The 16,817-nt window shown below is 40.0% G+C and overlaps 2 protein-coding genes across 2 annotated transcripts in view; one reads left to right on the top strand and one right to left on the bottom strand.

Annotated features, from left to right (window-relative positions):
- si:ch211-140b10.6 (protein POLR1D-like) overlaps nt 1–13,035 on the bottom strand; it is a 39,526-nt gene extending 26,491 nt beyond the window's left edge. Inside the window, exon 1 of the mRNA XM_060826757.1 lies at nt 12,859–13,035. Within this exon, the coding sequence (XP_060682740.1) occupies nt 12,859–12,884 (26 nt within the window). The 5' untranslated portion in view covers nt 12,885–13,035. The remainder of the gene's footprint in view (nt 1–12,858) is intronic.
- A 440-nt stretch (nt 13,036–13,475) lies between these two features.
- lnx2a (ligand of numb-protein X 2a) overlaps nt 13,476–16,817 on the top strand; it is a 97,530-nt gene continuing 94,188 nt past the window's right edge. Inside the window, exon 1 of the mRNA XM_060826756.1 lies at nt 13,476–13,587. The gene's annotated coding sequence lies outside the window, so the exon portion shown is untranslated. The remainder of the gene's footprint in view (nt 13,588–16,817) is intronic.

Genomic DNA, 16,817 nt, shown 5'->3' with positions numbered 1-16,817 from the left:
AAATCAATCTCAGATTAAAAATTAACAATTGACCTAACATAAATTGCTATTCGCTGTGTGTTCCAAAACTTCTCCCACTCTTTGAATGGATAAATGTTTCTTAATTTCACTCCTAAAATTTCTGAATCTAATTTTTAGACTTTGGTCCTATTCACATACTATCCAAACTTGGAGAAATAGATTGTGTCAAACGTACCCATCTATTTCCCTTAGTATTTTGGAATAAAGAATCAAATCCCTCAGACTTTTAAAAGGCCAGCAAAATAGCACCAATTCGTGCAGTCTCTCTTTATATTTTGAGTCCAAGTATCATTAGTCCAATATATTCCCCCAAGGTGTGATGCCTGGAAATGCTAACCATACCCCAAGTGCAGTCTAATGAAAGTGTTGTATAATTTAAAAATAATTTCTACCCTTTATACTGTAGTCTTCTGCTGAGGAGGCCTGGAAGCCATTAGCCCTTTGATTATTTTCTGCTCATGACATTGTAATGATTTATGCAGCTGGGACAGTGACATCATCTTCTATGTGGAACTTTGCTGTTTCTAAGCTTTCACTATTTAGAAAGTATCCTATTCTATCCTTATATAAAAAAAGACCAAATTGGATAATTCAGACTTTCCTACATCGAATTCCATTTGCCAGTTATTCTTAAAATCTACTTAGTTTAAACCCTTTGCAAATGTATGCACATGCTCCATCATATCTTTATCTAGATTGTTTTTATGAATTGAGAAATGAGGTGGTATCTTTGGAAGTGCAGAGGATTATGAATGTTCTATTGTTGAATATACAGTATTTAAGGTGGAGATAGGCAATTTTATGCTGTCAGGGAGCCGGGGATAGTGAGCATGTAGGAAAGTGGAAGAAAGTAGAAAACCACTCTCAAGACTGTAATATGCAATGAGGCACATCAATGTGACCTACTCTGGCTCTTATTTATATAGTCATAGTTCTATAGCATAGAAATAGACTCTTCAGTCCAACTTGTCCATGCCAAATCAGAGATTCTTAATTAATCTCATTCTATTTGCCAGCATTTGGCCTATATCCCTCTAAATTTTTCCTATTCGTGCACCCATCCAGGTGCCTTTAAATGTTGTAATAATACCCACTTGCTCTGACAACTCATTCCATAAAGCACCACCATCTGCATGAAAAGGTCGTTTCTCAGGTCCTTTTTAAATCTTTCCCCTCTCATCTCAAACCTATGTCCTCTAGTTTTGGACTTCCCTACCCTAGAAAAAAAGATCTTGGGTATTCACCCTAGTATGCCCCTCATGAATTTATAAACCTCTATAACGTCACCCTTCAACCTCTGAAGCTACAGGGAAAAAAATCTCCAATGTATTCAATCTCCCCTATAGCTCAAACCCTCCAATCTTGGCACCATCCTTACAAATCTTTTCTGAACTCTTTCAAGTTTAAGAACACCTTTCCTATAGCAGGGAGACTAGAATGGAAAGCAGCATTTTAAAAGTGGCCTAACCAATATCCTGTACAGCCACAACATGACTTCCCAACTTCTATACTTAATGCACTGACCAGGGAAAGCAAGCATGACAATGCCTTCATCACCACACTATCTACCTGTGCCTCCACTCTCAAGGAATTACGTACTTGCACCTTTCTGTTTGGCAACACTCCCCAGGGTCCAACTCTTGCCCTAATTTGCCTTATCAAAATGGAACACCTCATAATTATTTAAATTAAACTCCATGTGCCATTCCTCAGCCCATTGGCCCATCTGATGAAGTTCCCATTATCTTCTGAGATAACCTTCTTCACTGTCCACTAGACCGCTACTTTTGGGGTCATCTGCAAACTTACTAACTATACCTCCTAAATTCATATCTAAATTATTTATATAAATGATGAAAAGCAATGGACCGAGCACCAATCCTCACAACACACCACTGGTGACAGGCATCCAGTCCAAGAAACAACCCTCCACCATCATCCTCTGTCTTGCTTATGTAGTCACGATATTGTCTGGGGTGGACAAAATCAGAAGCCACATGACACCAGGTTATAATCCAATAGGTTTATCTGAAATCACAAGCTTTCAGAGCATAGCCCCTTCATCAGGTGAAGTGAGAGAAAAGCACACAGATACAGAATTTATGGGCAGAGAGATCAAAAGATTATACAAACGTTGAGTGGAGTGTCAAATAAGTCTCTGGAGGTGATCAAAGGTGTCACACAGTGCAAGTAAAGTGTTAAAAACTGACCAATAACCAGATTTGAAATAATTTATCTAAAATATTAAAGCTGTTAATAATTTTTATTTATTATATACAGCAGTTTCTATAATTCCTTAACTTTTATCGTGTGAACTGATTGAGGTTTTGTTGTTGTAATAAGAAGCGTTGCTTTTATTGATAATGTGGAACTTTTTTCTCTTTATTAGAAAGCATAGGATTATGTTCTACCTTGTCAGCAAGTAGTTTTACAGGATATTTTGATTTATATCACATAGTTTTATCAGCTGAGACAGTAAATCAATGTCATGCCCACTCCTTCAAATCAATGTAAAAGAAATAATCTCATGCCAGTACTTAAGGGATAAGCTGGGAAGTTATTTGTTCCTTATCCAGTACCATTAAAAATTCAGATTTTCTAAACATTATAATTTATCCTTTATTAATAATGCCACCAATTCCAACCTCAGGCGACTGTGTGGAGTTTGCACATTCTCCCAATGTCTGCATGGGTTTCCTCTAGGTGCTCTGGTTTCCTCCCACAGTCCAAATATGTGCAGGTTAGGTGAATTGGCCAAGATAAATTGCCCATAGTGTTAAGGGAAGTGTGCATTAGGTGGATTAGTCGGAGGTAAATGTAGAGTAGTGGGGGAATGGGTCTGGATGGGTTGCTCTTCAGAGGGTTGGTGTGGACTTGTTGGGCTGAAGGGCCTGTTTTCACACTGTAGGGATTCGATGATCTATTCTATTATCATATTGCTATTTCTGGAACCTAGCAGGGCTCAAAAGACTGTCACATTTCCTATATTCCAATATCAGTTTCCTTAGGAAGAAACAATGCTGAGGAACTGAAATAGTATAAATCACACAAGGACATAAAAGGTGTTTCTTTACCCTGTGTAGATTAGATTAGATTATTTACAGTGTGGAAACAGGCCCTTTGGCCCAACAAGTCCACACCGATCCTCCAAAGAGCAACCCACTCAGACCCATTTCTCTACATTTACCCCCTCACCTAACACTACAGGCAATATAGCATAGCCAGTTCACCTAACCTGCACATTTTTGAACTGTGGCAGGAAACCTGAGCACCCAGAGGAAACCCGCGTAGACACGGGGAGAATGTGCAAACTCCAAACACACCGTTGCCTGAGGCGGGAATTGAACCCAGGTCTCTGGCGCTGTGAGGCAGCAGTACTAACCATTGTGCCGCTTTTTACGAGCTTTTTCCAGTTTGGGACTCATATTTGACATTATGGTGACCAGTTTAATATTGATTTAAAAATCATTCACTTACCAAGTCATAGAGACATAGAGATATACAGCACGGAAACAGACCCTTTGGTCCAACTCGTCCATGCCGAACAGATATCCTAACCTAACCTAGTCCCATTTGCCAGTACTTGTTCCATATCCCTTTAAACCCTTCCTCTTCATATACCCATTCAGATACCTTTAAAAAAAAATGCTGTAATTGTACTAGCCTCCACCACCACCTCTGGCATCTCATTCCATACACGCCCCACCCTCTGTGTGAAAAGGTTGCCCCTTAGGTCCCTTTTATATCTTTCGTTTCTCACCCTAAACCTATGCCCTCTAGTTCTGGACTCTCACAAACAGGGAAAAAACCTTGTCTGTTTATCCTATCCATGACCCTCATAATTTTATAAACCTCCTTTCATGGCCCTGCAGGAGGCCAGCGAGGCTTACCTGGTGTGGCTCTTTGTGGACACCTACCTGCGCACCATCCAGGCAAGCGAGTCACCATCATGCGAAAAGACATCCAGCTGGCCTGTCAGATCTGCGGGGGAGCACACCTAAACAGAGCCTGGCCAGCCCTGCACCATTCAGCCTTTGATGCTGCAGGGAACACAGTTCCAACTTATTCAGTCTCTTCTTATAGCTCAAACCCTCCAACCCTGGCAACATCCTTGTACATCTTTTCTGAACCCGTTCAAGTTTTACAATATCCTTCCGATTGAAACGAGACCAGAATTACACACAATATTCCAAATGTGGCCTAATCAATGCCCTGTATAGTTGCAACATGACCTCCCAATTCTATGCTCAATGTTCTGACCATGAACTGTACAGCTCCCAAAAGCAGAGGTGTTGAAATGGAAGATGCCTGACTGGGTAAACAAGATAATATCATTTACATCTTTTGGCTTGTTTTGTACATAAAGAAGTTATGATATCTTAATGCACAAAGTGGTCACAGAAATGGAAAATTTGATCACAATGGGAGCTAGTATTGCATTCACCTGTTTTTATCTGTGATTAATGAAGGTTTAAGACTCAAAGTATTTAGGTATTTGCCCAGTGTTCTAATGTTCAATACAAGTTATTTATTTTGCAACAAACTAAGTTTCAATAAATTAAAAATTAAATGTAAATCAGTGCCTTGAGTGGCTCGGTAACACTACTGTTGACCAAGCTGGCTGGGTCCTACAGAAAAAAATACAACCAGATATTATATTGTCTGCCATGTTTTTGGAACATAATGTGGGAAAATGTGAGTTTATGCACCACGACAGGAAGAATAGAGGAGTAGAATATTATGTAATGGAGAAAGACTACAGAAAGCTGCAACATATCGGGATTTGAATGTCTTCAGGCATAAGTTACAAAAGACGTGCATCCAAGTTCAGTGGGTAATAGGGAAGGTAAATGGATTATTGGGCTTAATTTCAAAGGGAATGGAATGTTAAAGATAAGGAAGTTTTGCAAAACAAAACAAGGCACCAGTTAGACCATACCTATGAACTAGCATTAGAAACAGTTCAGAAAAAGTTCACTCTGAGTATAAAAAGATGCCCTTACGAGGACAGATGGAGTGCGTTGGACCTGTACCCATTGAGTTCTGAAGAATGACAGGTGACCTTATTGAAACCTGTCTTAGGGAGGGTTGACAAGGCAAAAGCTGGGAGGAATGGGCGATGTGAAGTTCCAAGATAGGCGGTCAGCATCAACAAGTGCAGCTGGAGCATTCAGGTGCCAGAAGCCAATAGGCTGGCAACAGACCTGAGAGAGATTCTGAAGTGGTCACAGCAAGGTTAAAAGGAGCAGCAAAAGCTGAGAAGTCCCTACAGCAGACAGATCAGCAGTACAGCTGCATCTACAAAAAGAAGTGTGAGAACACAGGAAAGCAGGTACAAAATTTGTGGGCATTTCTATCTTGTCTCTTGTGATTGGATATTGATTTAAGTTGAGACCATAAATACAGCTAACAAACTTTGCACAAATAATTAATATTTTAGAACTTCAAAACTGATTTTTTTCATTTGGTAGAGTTAAGGAGTTTTGATTAGTTGTCTGACTTAAACAAGAATAAGATTTTTCTTATCTATACCTAAGTCAGAGTGTAGGTAAAATAAACGTGAGTGCACATCTCTTTTGTTAAGCTGTATCTAGGAAACACAGATCCTTGATTTGCTCAAGCTGCATTTTGTTTGAAATCCTAAACACTCCTGCCAATCTGGATGACTGTGTGTGCAGGAGGTGCCTGCAGGTGGAGCAACCAAGGATCCAGGTTTTGGCACTTGAATGGCAGCTGGGGCACTGTAGCCCCAAAGCCTAGAACATGCTGGTGGCGACAAGTAATATCTAACATCACCGTGGAGACATGAAAACAGAATCTGGGAGCAAGCAGCAATGAAGTATTGATCGTGGCCTCCTTTCTGACAATAGTCCTGATTTTAAACAAAAGTCCCCAAATATATTTTACAAAATAAAAACTAAAACTTCAGAACTATAGAAAAACGTCATTAATAAAAACAGTGGCCTGAATTTTGCAATGGTAGAACCATCAGTTTATTTTGCCACTGAAACTGAAAGCAACAGGATGTATAACACAGATAGCAAAATGTTGCTGCAAATGATTCTGCATTCGTTCGGAGGTACTAATGTCCTTCAAAACTGCCAACAGCGAGTAATCATTGAATCAATGAACAGCCGTTCTTCTGCTGTTAATCTCACAGTAAAAACCATTGAAAACCCTTTTTTGAGCAAGGCATTATTGCATTCTTAAATAATGTACCAATGCCTCAACAGTACCACTAATGAGCCTCAGTGATCCTGAGAAGTTTTTTTTGTGGACAGAGAAAAAAAATCCTTCAGTGTTAAAAATTTAAAATGTATCCAATAAAAATTTTACAATTTTACAAGTTTTTTTAGTTACCAAAGTTTTGGATTTGCTGGGTATGGTTAAACAGGGAAAAAAACAGCATGTATGAGTCAGATACCACAAAAATTCAAGGTATCCATTTCAGTATATCGATGGCCTCAGTGAGATTAATGGATAAAATTAATAATGTAGACCCAACCATCTTCGGTTGCTTCAACGTATTTATGCATTCAATTTTGTTGCTAATAGACCAGAGCTGGAAAATAGGACTAGTATAGTCAGGTCTTTGACTGGCATGGACCCAATGAGCCAAATGGTCTTTTGTACTGGGTGTATGAGATGGTTTTCCCTTGTGGAAGAGTCCAGGACTAGGGATATAATTTCAGAGGAAAGGTTGCCCATTTAAAACAAAGATGAGGAGGAATTTCTTCTCTAAAGGTAATGAATTGGTGGCATTCATTACTTCAGATGGCTGTTTAGGCTGGTTAAGTATATTCATGACTGAGTTTTTAAGAATTAAGGGGATCACGGTTAATGGAAAAAAAGACAGGAAGGTGGATTATTAAATGAACCATACTGGCATTCAACTATGGAGCAGAGTCAATGGCCAAATGGCCTACTTCTGTTGCTATGGTTTGTGGTTGGCGCAGGCAGTGAGGGATTCAGAGGGAGAAATCTACTGAGCATCATCCTCTCCAATCTACTGGATAGTATCAGCAGGAGTAACCACCACTCAGTCATTGTGGTGATCAAGTGTTATCGTTGCACTGAGGACACCCTCCATTGTGTTGTGTGGCACTACTGCTATCCTAAGACTTAAACAGATCTTGCAACTCAAAACTATCATGAGGTACTATGGGCTTTTAGAGCAGCAGAACTGTATTCAACTACAGTTTGTTATCTCATAGCCTGGCAGATGCCAAATGGGATCATTGCCAACAAATTGAGAGATCAGCCAAGAGATCAGTGAAGTGTGCAAAAAGGCATGCCAAGTGCAGTATTAGGCATTCCTAAAAATGAGGGGACAACCTAGTGAAGTTACAACTCTGGACTACTTGCATACTGATAGATGAACGCAGTATGCAGTTGACATATCTAATCTCTGCAGTCAGGAGACCTTGTCAATTGGATACAAAATTATCTTGATGGCAGGAGAGAAAGGGTGGTGGTGGTGGAGGGTTGTTTTTCAGACTGGGGATCTGTGACCAGCAGTGTTCCACAGGGATCGGTACTGGGTCCTCTCTAAGAAAATTATGGAGGCATGGTAACGAAACTGGTGGTATAGTCGACGGAGAAGAATGTTACTGAAGATTACAAAGAGATCATTTGGCCCAGTGGGCTGAGGAGTATTGGATGCAGTTTAATTTGGAAAAATGGAAGGTATTGCATTTTGGCAAAGCGAACAAGGGCAGGACTTATACAGTTAATGGTAGGGCTCTAGGTGATGTTGCCAAACAGAGAAGCCTAGGGGACTCAGGTATATAATTCTTTGGAAGTTGCATCACAGGTGGTTAAGCAGGTGATTAGCATGTTTGCTTTCATTGCTCAGACCATTGAGCACTGGAGTTGGGATATCACATTGAGGGTGTAAAGGACGTTGGTGAGGACACTTTTGGAGTACTGTGAAAAATTCTGCTATGGGAAAGATATAATCAAACTGGAGGTGGTTAGAAAATATTTACAAGGATGTTGCTGCAACAGAAAGGTTTGAGTTTTAGGGAGAGGCTGCAGTGTAGAAGGTTAAGAGGTGACTTTATGGAGAATTATAAAATCATGATGGGCACAGATAAGGTGAACAAAGGTCCTTTCACTAGGTTGGGAAGAACAAAACTAGGGGGTGTATTTTTAAGGCAAGAGGAGACAGATTTAAAAGGGACCTGAGGGGTAACTTTTTCATACATGGGTAGTTCATATGTGGAATGAACTGTCAAAGGAAATGGTACGTGCAGGTACAGTTACAACTTTGAAAGACATCTGGACAGGTATACGAATAGGAAAAGTTTAGACAACTATGGGCCAAATGCGGGCAAGTGGGACTAGTTTAGTTTGGAAAACATGGTCAGCATGGACGAGTTGGACCGAAGGGTCTGTTTCCATACTGGCTGACTCTATAATTCTATCTGGTCATGAATGATGTAGACAATAAAACAACCCAGGAGGAGGAAATGGTTGCACAAATAGGCTATCCTCATCATTGGGGACACTCAGCACATTAGTGAAGTCAAGGCGAACGTATTAGCATCCAGTACACAGATGCTAGCCTTCAGCCGTTTCAATTCACAGTAGATGACATTAAGAAATAGGAACCAGGTGCAGGAGTAGATAATTCAGCCCTTCAACCCTGCACTGCCATTCATTACAATCATGGCTGAACCTATCTCGGTTTCAATCATACTTTGCTGCCTGTTCTCCATAACCCTTCAACCCATTACTAATTAAAAATCTGTTGATGACTTCCTTAAATTTACTCGATGTGCTGGCTCCATGCATTGTCATGTAATGAATTCCAGATTATCGGTCCTTTGAGAGAAGAAATGTCTCCTCATCGCAGTTTTAGAATAGGGGTAGCAAGTTTAAAACATGACCAGAGTTTTAAATTCCTCTTGTGGGGCAAGCATCCCCTCTAGCTCTACTGTGTGAATCCCTTTTTGCATCTTATATGTCTCAATTAATTTTCCCCTCATTTTTTAAACTTCAGTGTGTTTTGTCCAGAAATGCTCAATCTTTCCTCGTGAAACAAACCTTTAGAATCAATCTAATCAATCTTCTCTGAACTGGCTCCAATGCAACTCAAACTCCTTCCTCAAACAGGGGACCAAAACTGTAGTCTCCAGCTGCAGTCTCACTTACGCCTTGTAGTCACAGCAGCACTTCCCTACTTTCATACTCTCTTCCTTTAATTATAAATGCCAAACTCCATTTGCCTTTCTTATTACCTCATGCATGTGGACACCCAGATCCTTCTGCACTGAAACATTTTGAAGTTACTCTCTATTTAGATAATAGAAAGAGTCTTTCTGCTCTTCTAACCAAAACGGACAACCTCACGATTAACTTTAAACTCCATCTGCCAAGTTTTAGCCCATTCACCTAACCTATCCGCATTTATTTGTAAATTTGTCTTGTACCTAACAATGTAATTTTTCATGTGCAGTGCAAGTGTGCTAAGTGCATAAGTTTTCTAACATCTATACGATGCTGTTTTCTGATCTTTGAAACAGGACATTTTCTTCCCATTATTGATGCAAATTTTAAAGTTATCTTTTAATTTCCCAAACAATAACTTAGAAAAGTTTTTCTTGTTACTATCAGCATTGGTTGCTTCAGAGGAATTAATACTGTCTCTTGGGATTTCCCATTTTGAATACATAATTACGATAACATTTAAAAAAAATGTTTATTTCCCTTTAATTACACCAACTACAGTACAACTTTTCAATGCATAACCTTCAATGATTCCTCAGAAAATACCTCATCAATTTCTATAGATAGAAAAGAATGTACAGTCTCTTGAAAAACTGATCCACACTTATTAGTTATTAAATAATGCAGGCTTTAAAGGGCATTTATGTGGACCTTGCACAATTCCAAGGCATAGGTAATGAAATTGCAGCTCATGTTTGACACAACCAAGTATATCAAAGTTTATCATACATGGAGAGTGGATGAATTTGCCTCCAAAAGCCCGAAAAAGCCTGCGAAAAGAAAAAATCGATAACAAATGAGACGAATGCTATCCCTGCCTGTGGGAGCGATAGAACGAAGATGGTCTGTGCACGAAGCCCAACTGCTAGCATATGGTATGCCAATGTAGCACTAAAAGCTGTGGTGAGCCTGAGCCAGGAAGGAAGACAGTGACATGGCGACAAAGACTAAAATGCGCAAATAAGACACCCACATTATGTTCCCTAACTGGTATTTGTCTCAAAGCTACAGCCTCAATTTCAAAACAGTTAAACCTGGACAACAGTGGATCATACTCTCCAAACCACTTGTTAATTTATTTACTTATAAGGTTGTCATATCTTTAAATATTTTGTGCCCCAAATTTACTACTGACTTTAGTTAGGTTGTTGCTAAGGGTTAAGTGCTAGATTGCTAGAAACCAGCTTTCATTTTTCTAATGAATTTTGAACTGAGCAGTCCATATTCGTCCTGACTGATTTGAAAGCAAGGTACCCTTCTACAGACTGCTACACTTTACTCTGGTGTTTCACCGCTTTGGGCTACACATTAACTGTAACTAATGTCAGAGCGTCCTCATGCTGACTTTGCAATGTGAATACTGTCTTTGTGTGGATTAAGTACTAAACATCAAATGGTATCTGGGTCCTAATATGATAAGACATGATAAGATATCAGGGCATATAATGGAGTAGTGAAGGCAGAAATGTTATGAGATACTTTTATGTTTTACATCCATTCAGTTTGTGACAGGGATCAGTAGTAGAGTGGCCAGCTTACTCAGCTAGCAATCCAAAAGCCTGGATGAATTATTAGGACACAAATTCCCTTTTCGGAAGGGAAATTAAACTCAATGAAATAAATTGCATTGTTGTAAAGATAAACACCTGATGCACTAATGTCCTCTCTGGAAAGAAATCATCCTTAAATATTGAGGCCTTCGTTGAATCCATACACACTGCAATGCAACTGACTTTGAACTGAACTTTGAAAATGACCAGCAAATAACTCAGTTGTATTCAAAAAGGTAGTTTACCACTAGTTTTTCAAGGATAATTTGGAACAGGGAAAGCACATTGGATTATAGCATTGACATATGGTTATAATGTGCTTTTGATCGGATTAATCCTTGGCTTAAAATTGGATGATCTTTGTATTATAGTCTTTTGATTTAGATTACTAAAGATGCTGTAAAAGCTAAGGAAAAAAATCAGGAAAAAACAGCACAAATACAGACTAGTCATGTTACCATGTAATCTATCACTTTATGGAGTAAATGAAAATGAAGAAAAGTAGACCCTGAAATTCCTCCAGGACATTTCAAAACAGCCTTTGAAAAAGAGCTTAAGCATATGTATACAGATATATCGGCCCAGGTTGGACAGGTTAGTGCAATGTGGTATGTTCTGTGGTGCTGTTTGCTGTGGTGTTGACCACCTCACAATCTTGGGCATATTACACTTCCAGACATATTCCTTGCCTACTTAGATATTTTCTGAAAGTAAACTGTTCAGAGGTATTATTGCACATCTCTGGAGCAGGTGGAGCTTGAACGCAGGTCTGCTGGCCCAGAGATAAGGACATGACCGTCATGCCATAAGAGCTCCAAAAATTAAATTTAAGATTCCCTACAGTGTGGAAATAGGCCCTTTGGCCCAACCAGTCCACACCGACCCTCCGGAGAGTAACCCACCCAGACCCACTTCCCTATGACTAATGCACTGAACACCAAGGGCAATTTAGCCTGGCAGTTCACTGTTCTGCACATCTTTGGAGCGTGGGAAGAAACTGGAGCACCCGGAGGAAACGCACGCAGACACGAGAAGAATGTCTGTGTGGAGTTTGCACAGTCGCCCAAGGTTGGAATTCAACCTGGGACTTTGGTGCTGTGAAACAGCAATGCTAACTGCTGAGCCATAGTGCCATCCCTCATATTGACAACCTCATATTGCCCAGCCTTGGAGTAGACTTGGGGTGGCACATTACGAAAGGAATAAAAATTTCAAAACAAGTTGAAAATATATATCAGCTGGATATTGTCACATTGCTGTTTAGGGGACCTTGCATCACAGATGGTATGAAGTCATTATTCTGAAGGGTCACTGGATTCAAAACGTCAACAGTTTTCTCTCCACAAGATGCTGCCAGACCTGTTGAGTCTCTCCAGCATTTTCTGTTTTTCTTTGCTTCAAATCTCCAGCATTCGTAGTTCTTTGATTTATTTCAGTTATTATGTTAGTAGCTACAGTGCAAATAAAGAGTAACTATAAAAAAGATAAATTTCCATAAAAATGTAAGTAGGATACCTGTAATAACATTCCACATGTTGATCTGATTTTCAAAAATTATATAAGCTGTAATTGAAAGACCGTGATAAGCATGGTGCTCTACTATGTTCCACTGGTGAGTCTAGCGATGTGATAAACATATCACGGATGGTAACGTGCCGGATTTCTGAACCCTATCATATTCTCCGGCATGTTTTAGTCAGAGGGTAACTTGAACTTTATGTAGACACTGATTGATCCAGGTCCCTTGCTGAGGTTGTGGGCGAGGGGATGGCCGTGACATGTCCCAGATTTGTGAGGTGGATATCACCACAGCGAGAAACACGTCACACCAACTGGCCACACTGGACTGGTATGTTTTATGCAGATATTCACAGACACATATTTGGGAAAATGCCTGTAACAAACGCAATACCGAACAAGTAGCCAGAAAAGTTTGAATCGGTTTTGCTTGGAGTCGGTTGCCAAGACACCGCGGACAGGGCAGCGCTAGCAGGCCCTGTGCCGCTGATCATGGCATTACCATGGTCTCTGGTTGAAGTTGTTAGACATTGTTTACCTCTCGAGCTCGCCATCTTTCTCCATGACAACTTCTCGCGCCTCTCTAACACGGCTCTGAAGCTCGCGACTTGTTCGGTTTCTTTTCAAAGCCGCGTCTCGGTGCGCGAGCACCCCCCGGACTCGGAGCGAGCCGGCGCGAGGACCACCAAAGCCCAGCTTCTCCCCGCCCCTCCACTGTCCGTACCAGGATGGCCCATCTCAGTCGCCTGATCATATCTGACCCAAAATAAAAACGACAGACGCAAGTGACTGAAATATGAAACGTTGTAGATATCGGCAGGAAATAACATTCACTTTCTCAAGGAAATTATTTTTCTCTCTTCCTTTTTATCTCCCCCTCTCAACACACACCGCCTCCAGCTTTCCTCATTCATGCAGGCAACGTCCAGAGACAGAAAGGTTTCTTCAGGCCGGCTTCACTCTAACTTGCTAGGGACTGAGAGGCAGGGCCACTTTGTCGTGCGTCCTGAATGGCTTGTTTCCCACGTGATGTCGTCCGGAGGGTGGAACTATGTGGCATTTCGACTTACAATTGGACATCTGTCCTGTCAATTGGAGGATGTAGCTCCTCGACGAAGCAAGTTTATTTGACTGGTAATTTTTGTACAAATCTTGAATACTGAGACCAAGTTCTCGACGTGAATGCTGTCCGGTCGCCTTGGAACATTGTTGCTTGTACGATTTCTTTGAATGATATGGTACTGTATGCGATTTGCACCAACGAAAGGTAAAGTAAACGTAAAGGAAAACCAAATTGGTATTAATTTCACAGTTATTGGTCTCTTGACAACGAAGAACCTTGGAGGGAGCGTGTGAGAGAGATAGGCAGGCGTTTACTACCCCTCCCAACTCAATCTTTTAAACATGAAATCCTCCTGCTCGGCTGATTAATTCCTTCACCCCCCCCCCCCCCCCCCATATCACATTGCTGGTCGATATGAGTCTATAGGAGCGAGCTGTTAACGTGACAGTTATCTGGGAAACTGCTGGTGAGAGCCGCTTCTTGGTTTGGTTGGCGAGATTGCTTTGATGTTTGACTTGTGCATTTTACACGTCTCGCCATGCTTTCAGGAGGAGTGTTTGTTATTGCTGTCAGATGGGATACATATATATAGGCTTGATAATGGGCAACATAAAACCTGCCATTCTGGGAGCACAAACAAACAGATGTTTAATTGATTCTGTCCACCCCCTGCCCGATTTCCAGTATCCGCAGTCATTTGTTTTTGTGTAGGTGTATAATGCGTTGATGCTTAACAATGAAATTTAATTTCTTCGCTGTTATATTGATGTCCTTGTTGTTCACCTGTTAATTTGTTCAGTCGTTCAGGTCGTCTTCATGTCAAGCATAGACTCAAGTTTCTATTTAATCTTGCAAATATTTAAAGTAGAAGCGATCAGTTTAGAAAACGTTCTTGCGTTGGTAAAATGTAAAGTTGACTTATGTTTTAATGAGATTTCAATAGCAATCATTTTAAATTAACGGAATGGCCGAAGATAAGCAGATCTTAATTGAAACAGCCTTAATCGTATGATATTTTTTCGTCTTTCAAATTGAATGAGTTTGTTATTGATTTTTAAATACTGCCATATTGGGTTATATTTTTGAATAAAAGCAGGGTCGTTTTTATTGCATCATTACAACCATTTATTAATTCTGGATGGAGTTTTGTTCGTGTATTTTTAGCGTCGCAAAATATGTGATTGCCAAATCATTTTAAATGATGAAAATTCTTTTTTATATTTGAAATACACCTTTGCACACCAACAATTTTATTTAATTTGTACTTGTGAGGACGTTAATTTATATACGTTTTTGTACTTCGAATTGCTTTGTTCAGCAGTAACAAAATAGATCAGTATAACTCCGTGTTATTCGATATTGATACACATGTATATATGACCAACCAGAAGTCCAAATTTGCCAACTAGCATTTCTGAGTAAATAAGAAGTAAATAATATTTATCATTGTTGGATAGTTAGGATTAGATTTGTCTGGAGCAAGGAATCTTGCAATGTCCCCTATTAGCTTGACTTGCAATTGCAGGTTTAGTTTTTTTTGCCCACAAATCACGAAGTGCTTGCTGACAGTTGTCCAGTGAGGTCAAAAAGATCGTGGTACCTTGCTCAACATTGGGACAATTTGTGTATTTCCTTAATCAATGAGAATAAGTGACTGAAATAAATACAGATGTGATGTCATCTGGTTTCCATCAGTTGGACATAATAGTCCAGATCATCTGATAGGTGAAAGTGAGGACTGCAGATGCTGGAGATCAGAGTCAAGATTAGATTCCTGATGAAGGGCTTTTGCCCGAAACGTTGAATTTCCTACTCCTCCGATGTTGCCTGACCTGCTGTACTTTTCCAGCACCACTCTAATCAGATCTCCAGTTACTTACAGACTGGGATTACTCCAGAAGATGTGCTATTGAATTCTTTGGAAGTCCCAGTGCAAGGACTCCATGGGAATTGATGAATTTGAACTTTTGGTCGGCAATACTTTGCTCCGAGGGCCCACAAAAATGTCTCCAACTCTGTTATAGTAGGAGACTTTGGAAAATCTAGGCCTACCTACTCAAATGGTTACCCTGGAAAGGTTGAAACATGAGAAAATCTGGTCTAAATCTTAATAACTGTCCAGCTGAATCCCTAACCTGACCTCTCAATCACTCACACTGATTTCCCCAATTACTCCTGCAACGGTCCCAGCTTACCTCAGGGCACACCAACTACCCTGCCTAATTGTCCAACTCTTCCCCAACGGACCCAACCTAATTGTCCCCAACTTGACTACCTAGCATCTCACCCACTCTTCCAAACTATCCACTGCACTCAGCAGTAACCTTAGCCATCCTTAGTACTCAATAACCCTTAAACATTTACCTCACCTACCGTAACACCTCACTAAACCTACTCCCTTACCTACTAACTCCTTTACTTTATACTTTTACTTCATCCACACTTACCCATTACACATTTGCCATCTTTCTGTGCTCTTCAGAGAAAGGTTTGGAACTTATGGCCTTGTAGAAAGCAGCAGCTAGTGCTTTAAGAAGAGGACATGGTGTGTCTTATCTGAAGCAGTTCCATTTCAGACACACTCCAGATTACTGGATAATCCAGGAACAAAAGCAGTACCAGAAATGTAGAGGTTTGGTGTAGTGGAGAAAAGTATGAGTGAAGTGACAATATGATAGCGACTGCCAATCCTCAAAAAATTCAGGCCAATTGCACTTTTAACTTTTTTTTCAGCTCTCCATGTGATTGTAGATTGACAGATGGATACATTGTTTCTCAGCACATGACTGTAATATGACAGTGAATCCAGCACCATGGGATACATACTCATATAACAAGTTCTTTATGAATTATATAAATGCTTGTCATCATCTTTTCTCTAAAAAGTCTCTAAATAAATATTAAAATTCCAACAATTAACATTTTTTCTATTAACTAACGTAAATTGATAGTTAACTTTTAACTTTTATAAATAAACTGAATACCTAAGAATATTTTATTGCTTAGTTTCTGTTCTCAAATGCATTATTTGTTGTGTGGCTTGAGTGATGGAATGCTGTGTGTCCATTTTGTGGATTTGGTATTCATCGCTTTCAGTGATGAATGGCCAGGCTGCACAGGCAATATTGCTTTTGTTACTCCTAGTGTGTAGCAGTTTTGCTCTATGTTATTGATTTTGTGTCAGTTGCTGGTGACATTGCTGATGATGTACTTCTTGCTGGTTCATGCTGCTGCTGACATTGTTGCTGAACTTTTCTACATTTCCAGCTCAGGATTCTAGATTTTCATGATGGAATTATGTATGTGTACAGTTTTCCCTTGCAATTACTCTGGTATGGATTGAAAATCTTTGTTGAAGTATTGATATCCACCTACCTGTGAATAAGTGAGTTGACCAGGAGACCAGGAAGGAGTCTTGTACTTTCTTCCATTCA

This window comes from Hemiscyllium ocellatum, chromosome 6, assembly GCF_020745735.1.
Source record: "Hemiscyllium ocellatum isolate sHemOce1 chromosome 6, sHemOce1.pat.X.cur, whole genome shotgun sequence".
Lineage (NCBI taxonomy): Eukaryota > Metazoa > Chordata > Chondrichthyes > Orectolobiformes > Hemiscylliidae > Hemiscyllium > Hemiscyllium ocellatum.
This window is presented reverse-complemented; position numbering and strand designations above follow the sequence as displayed.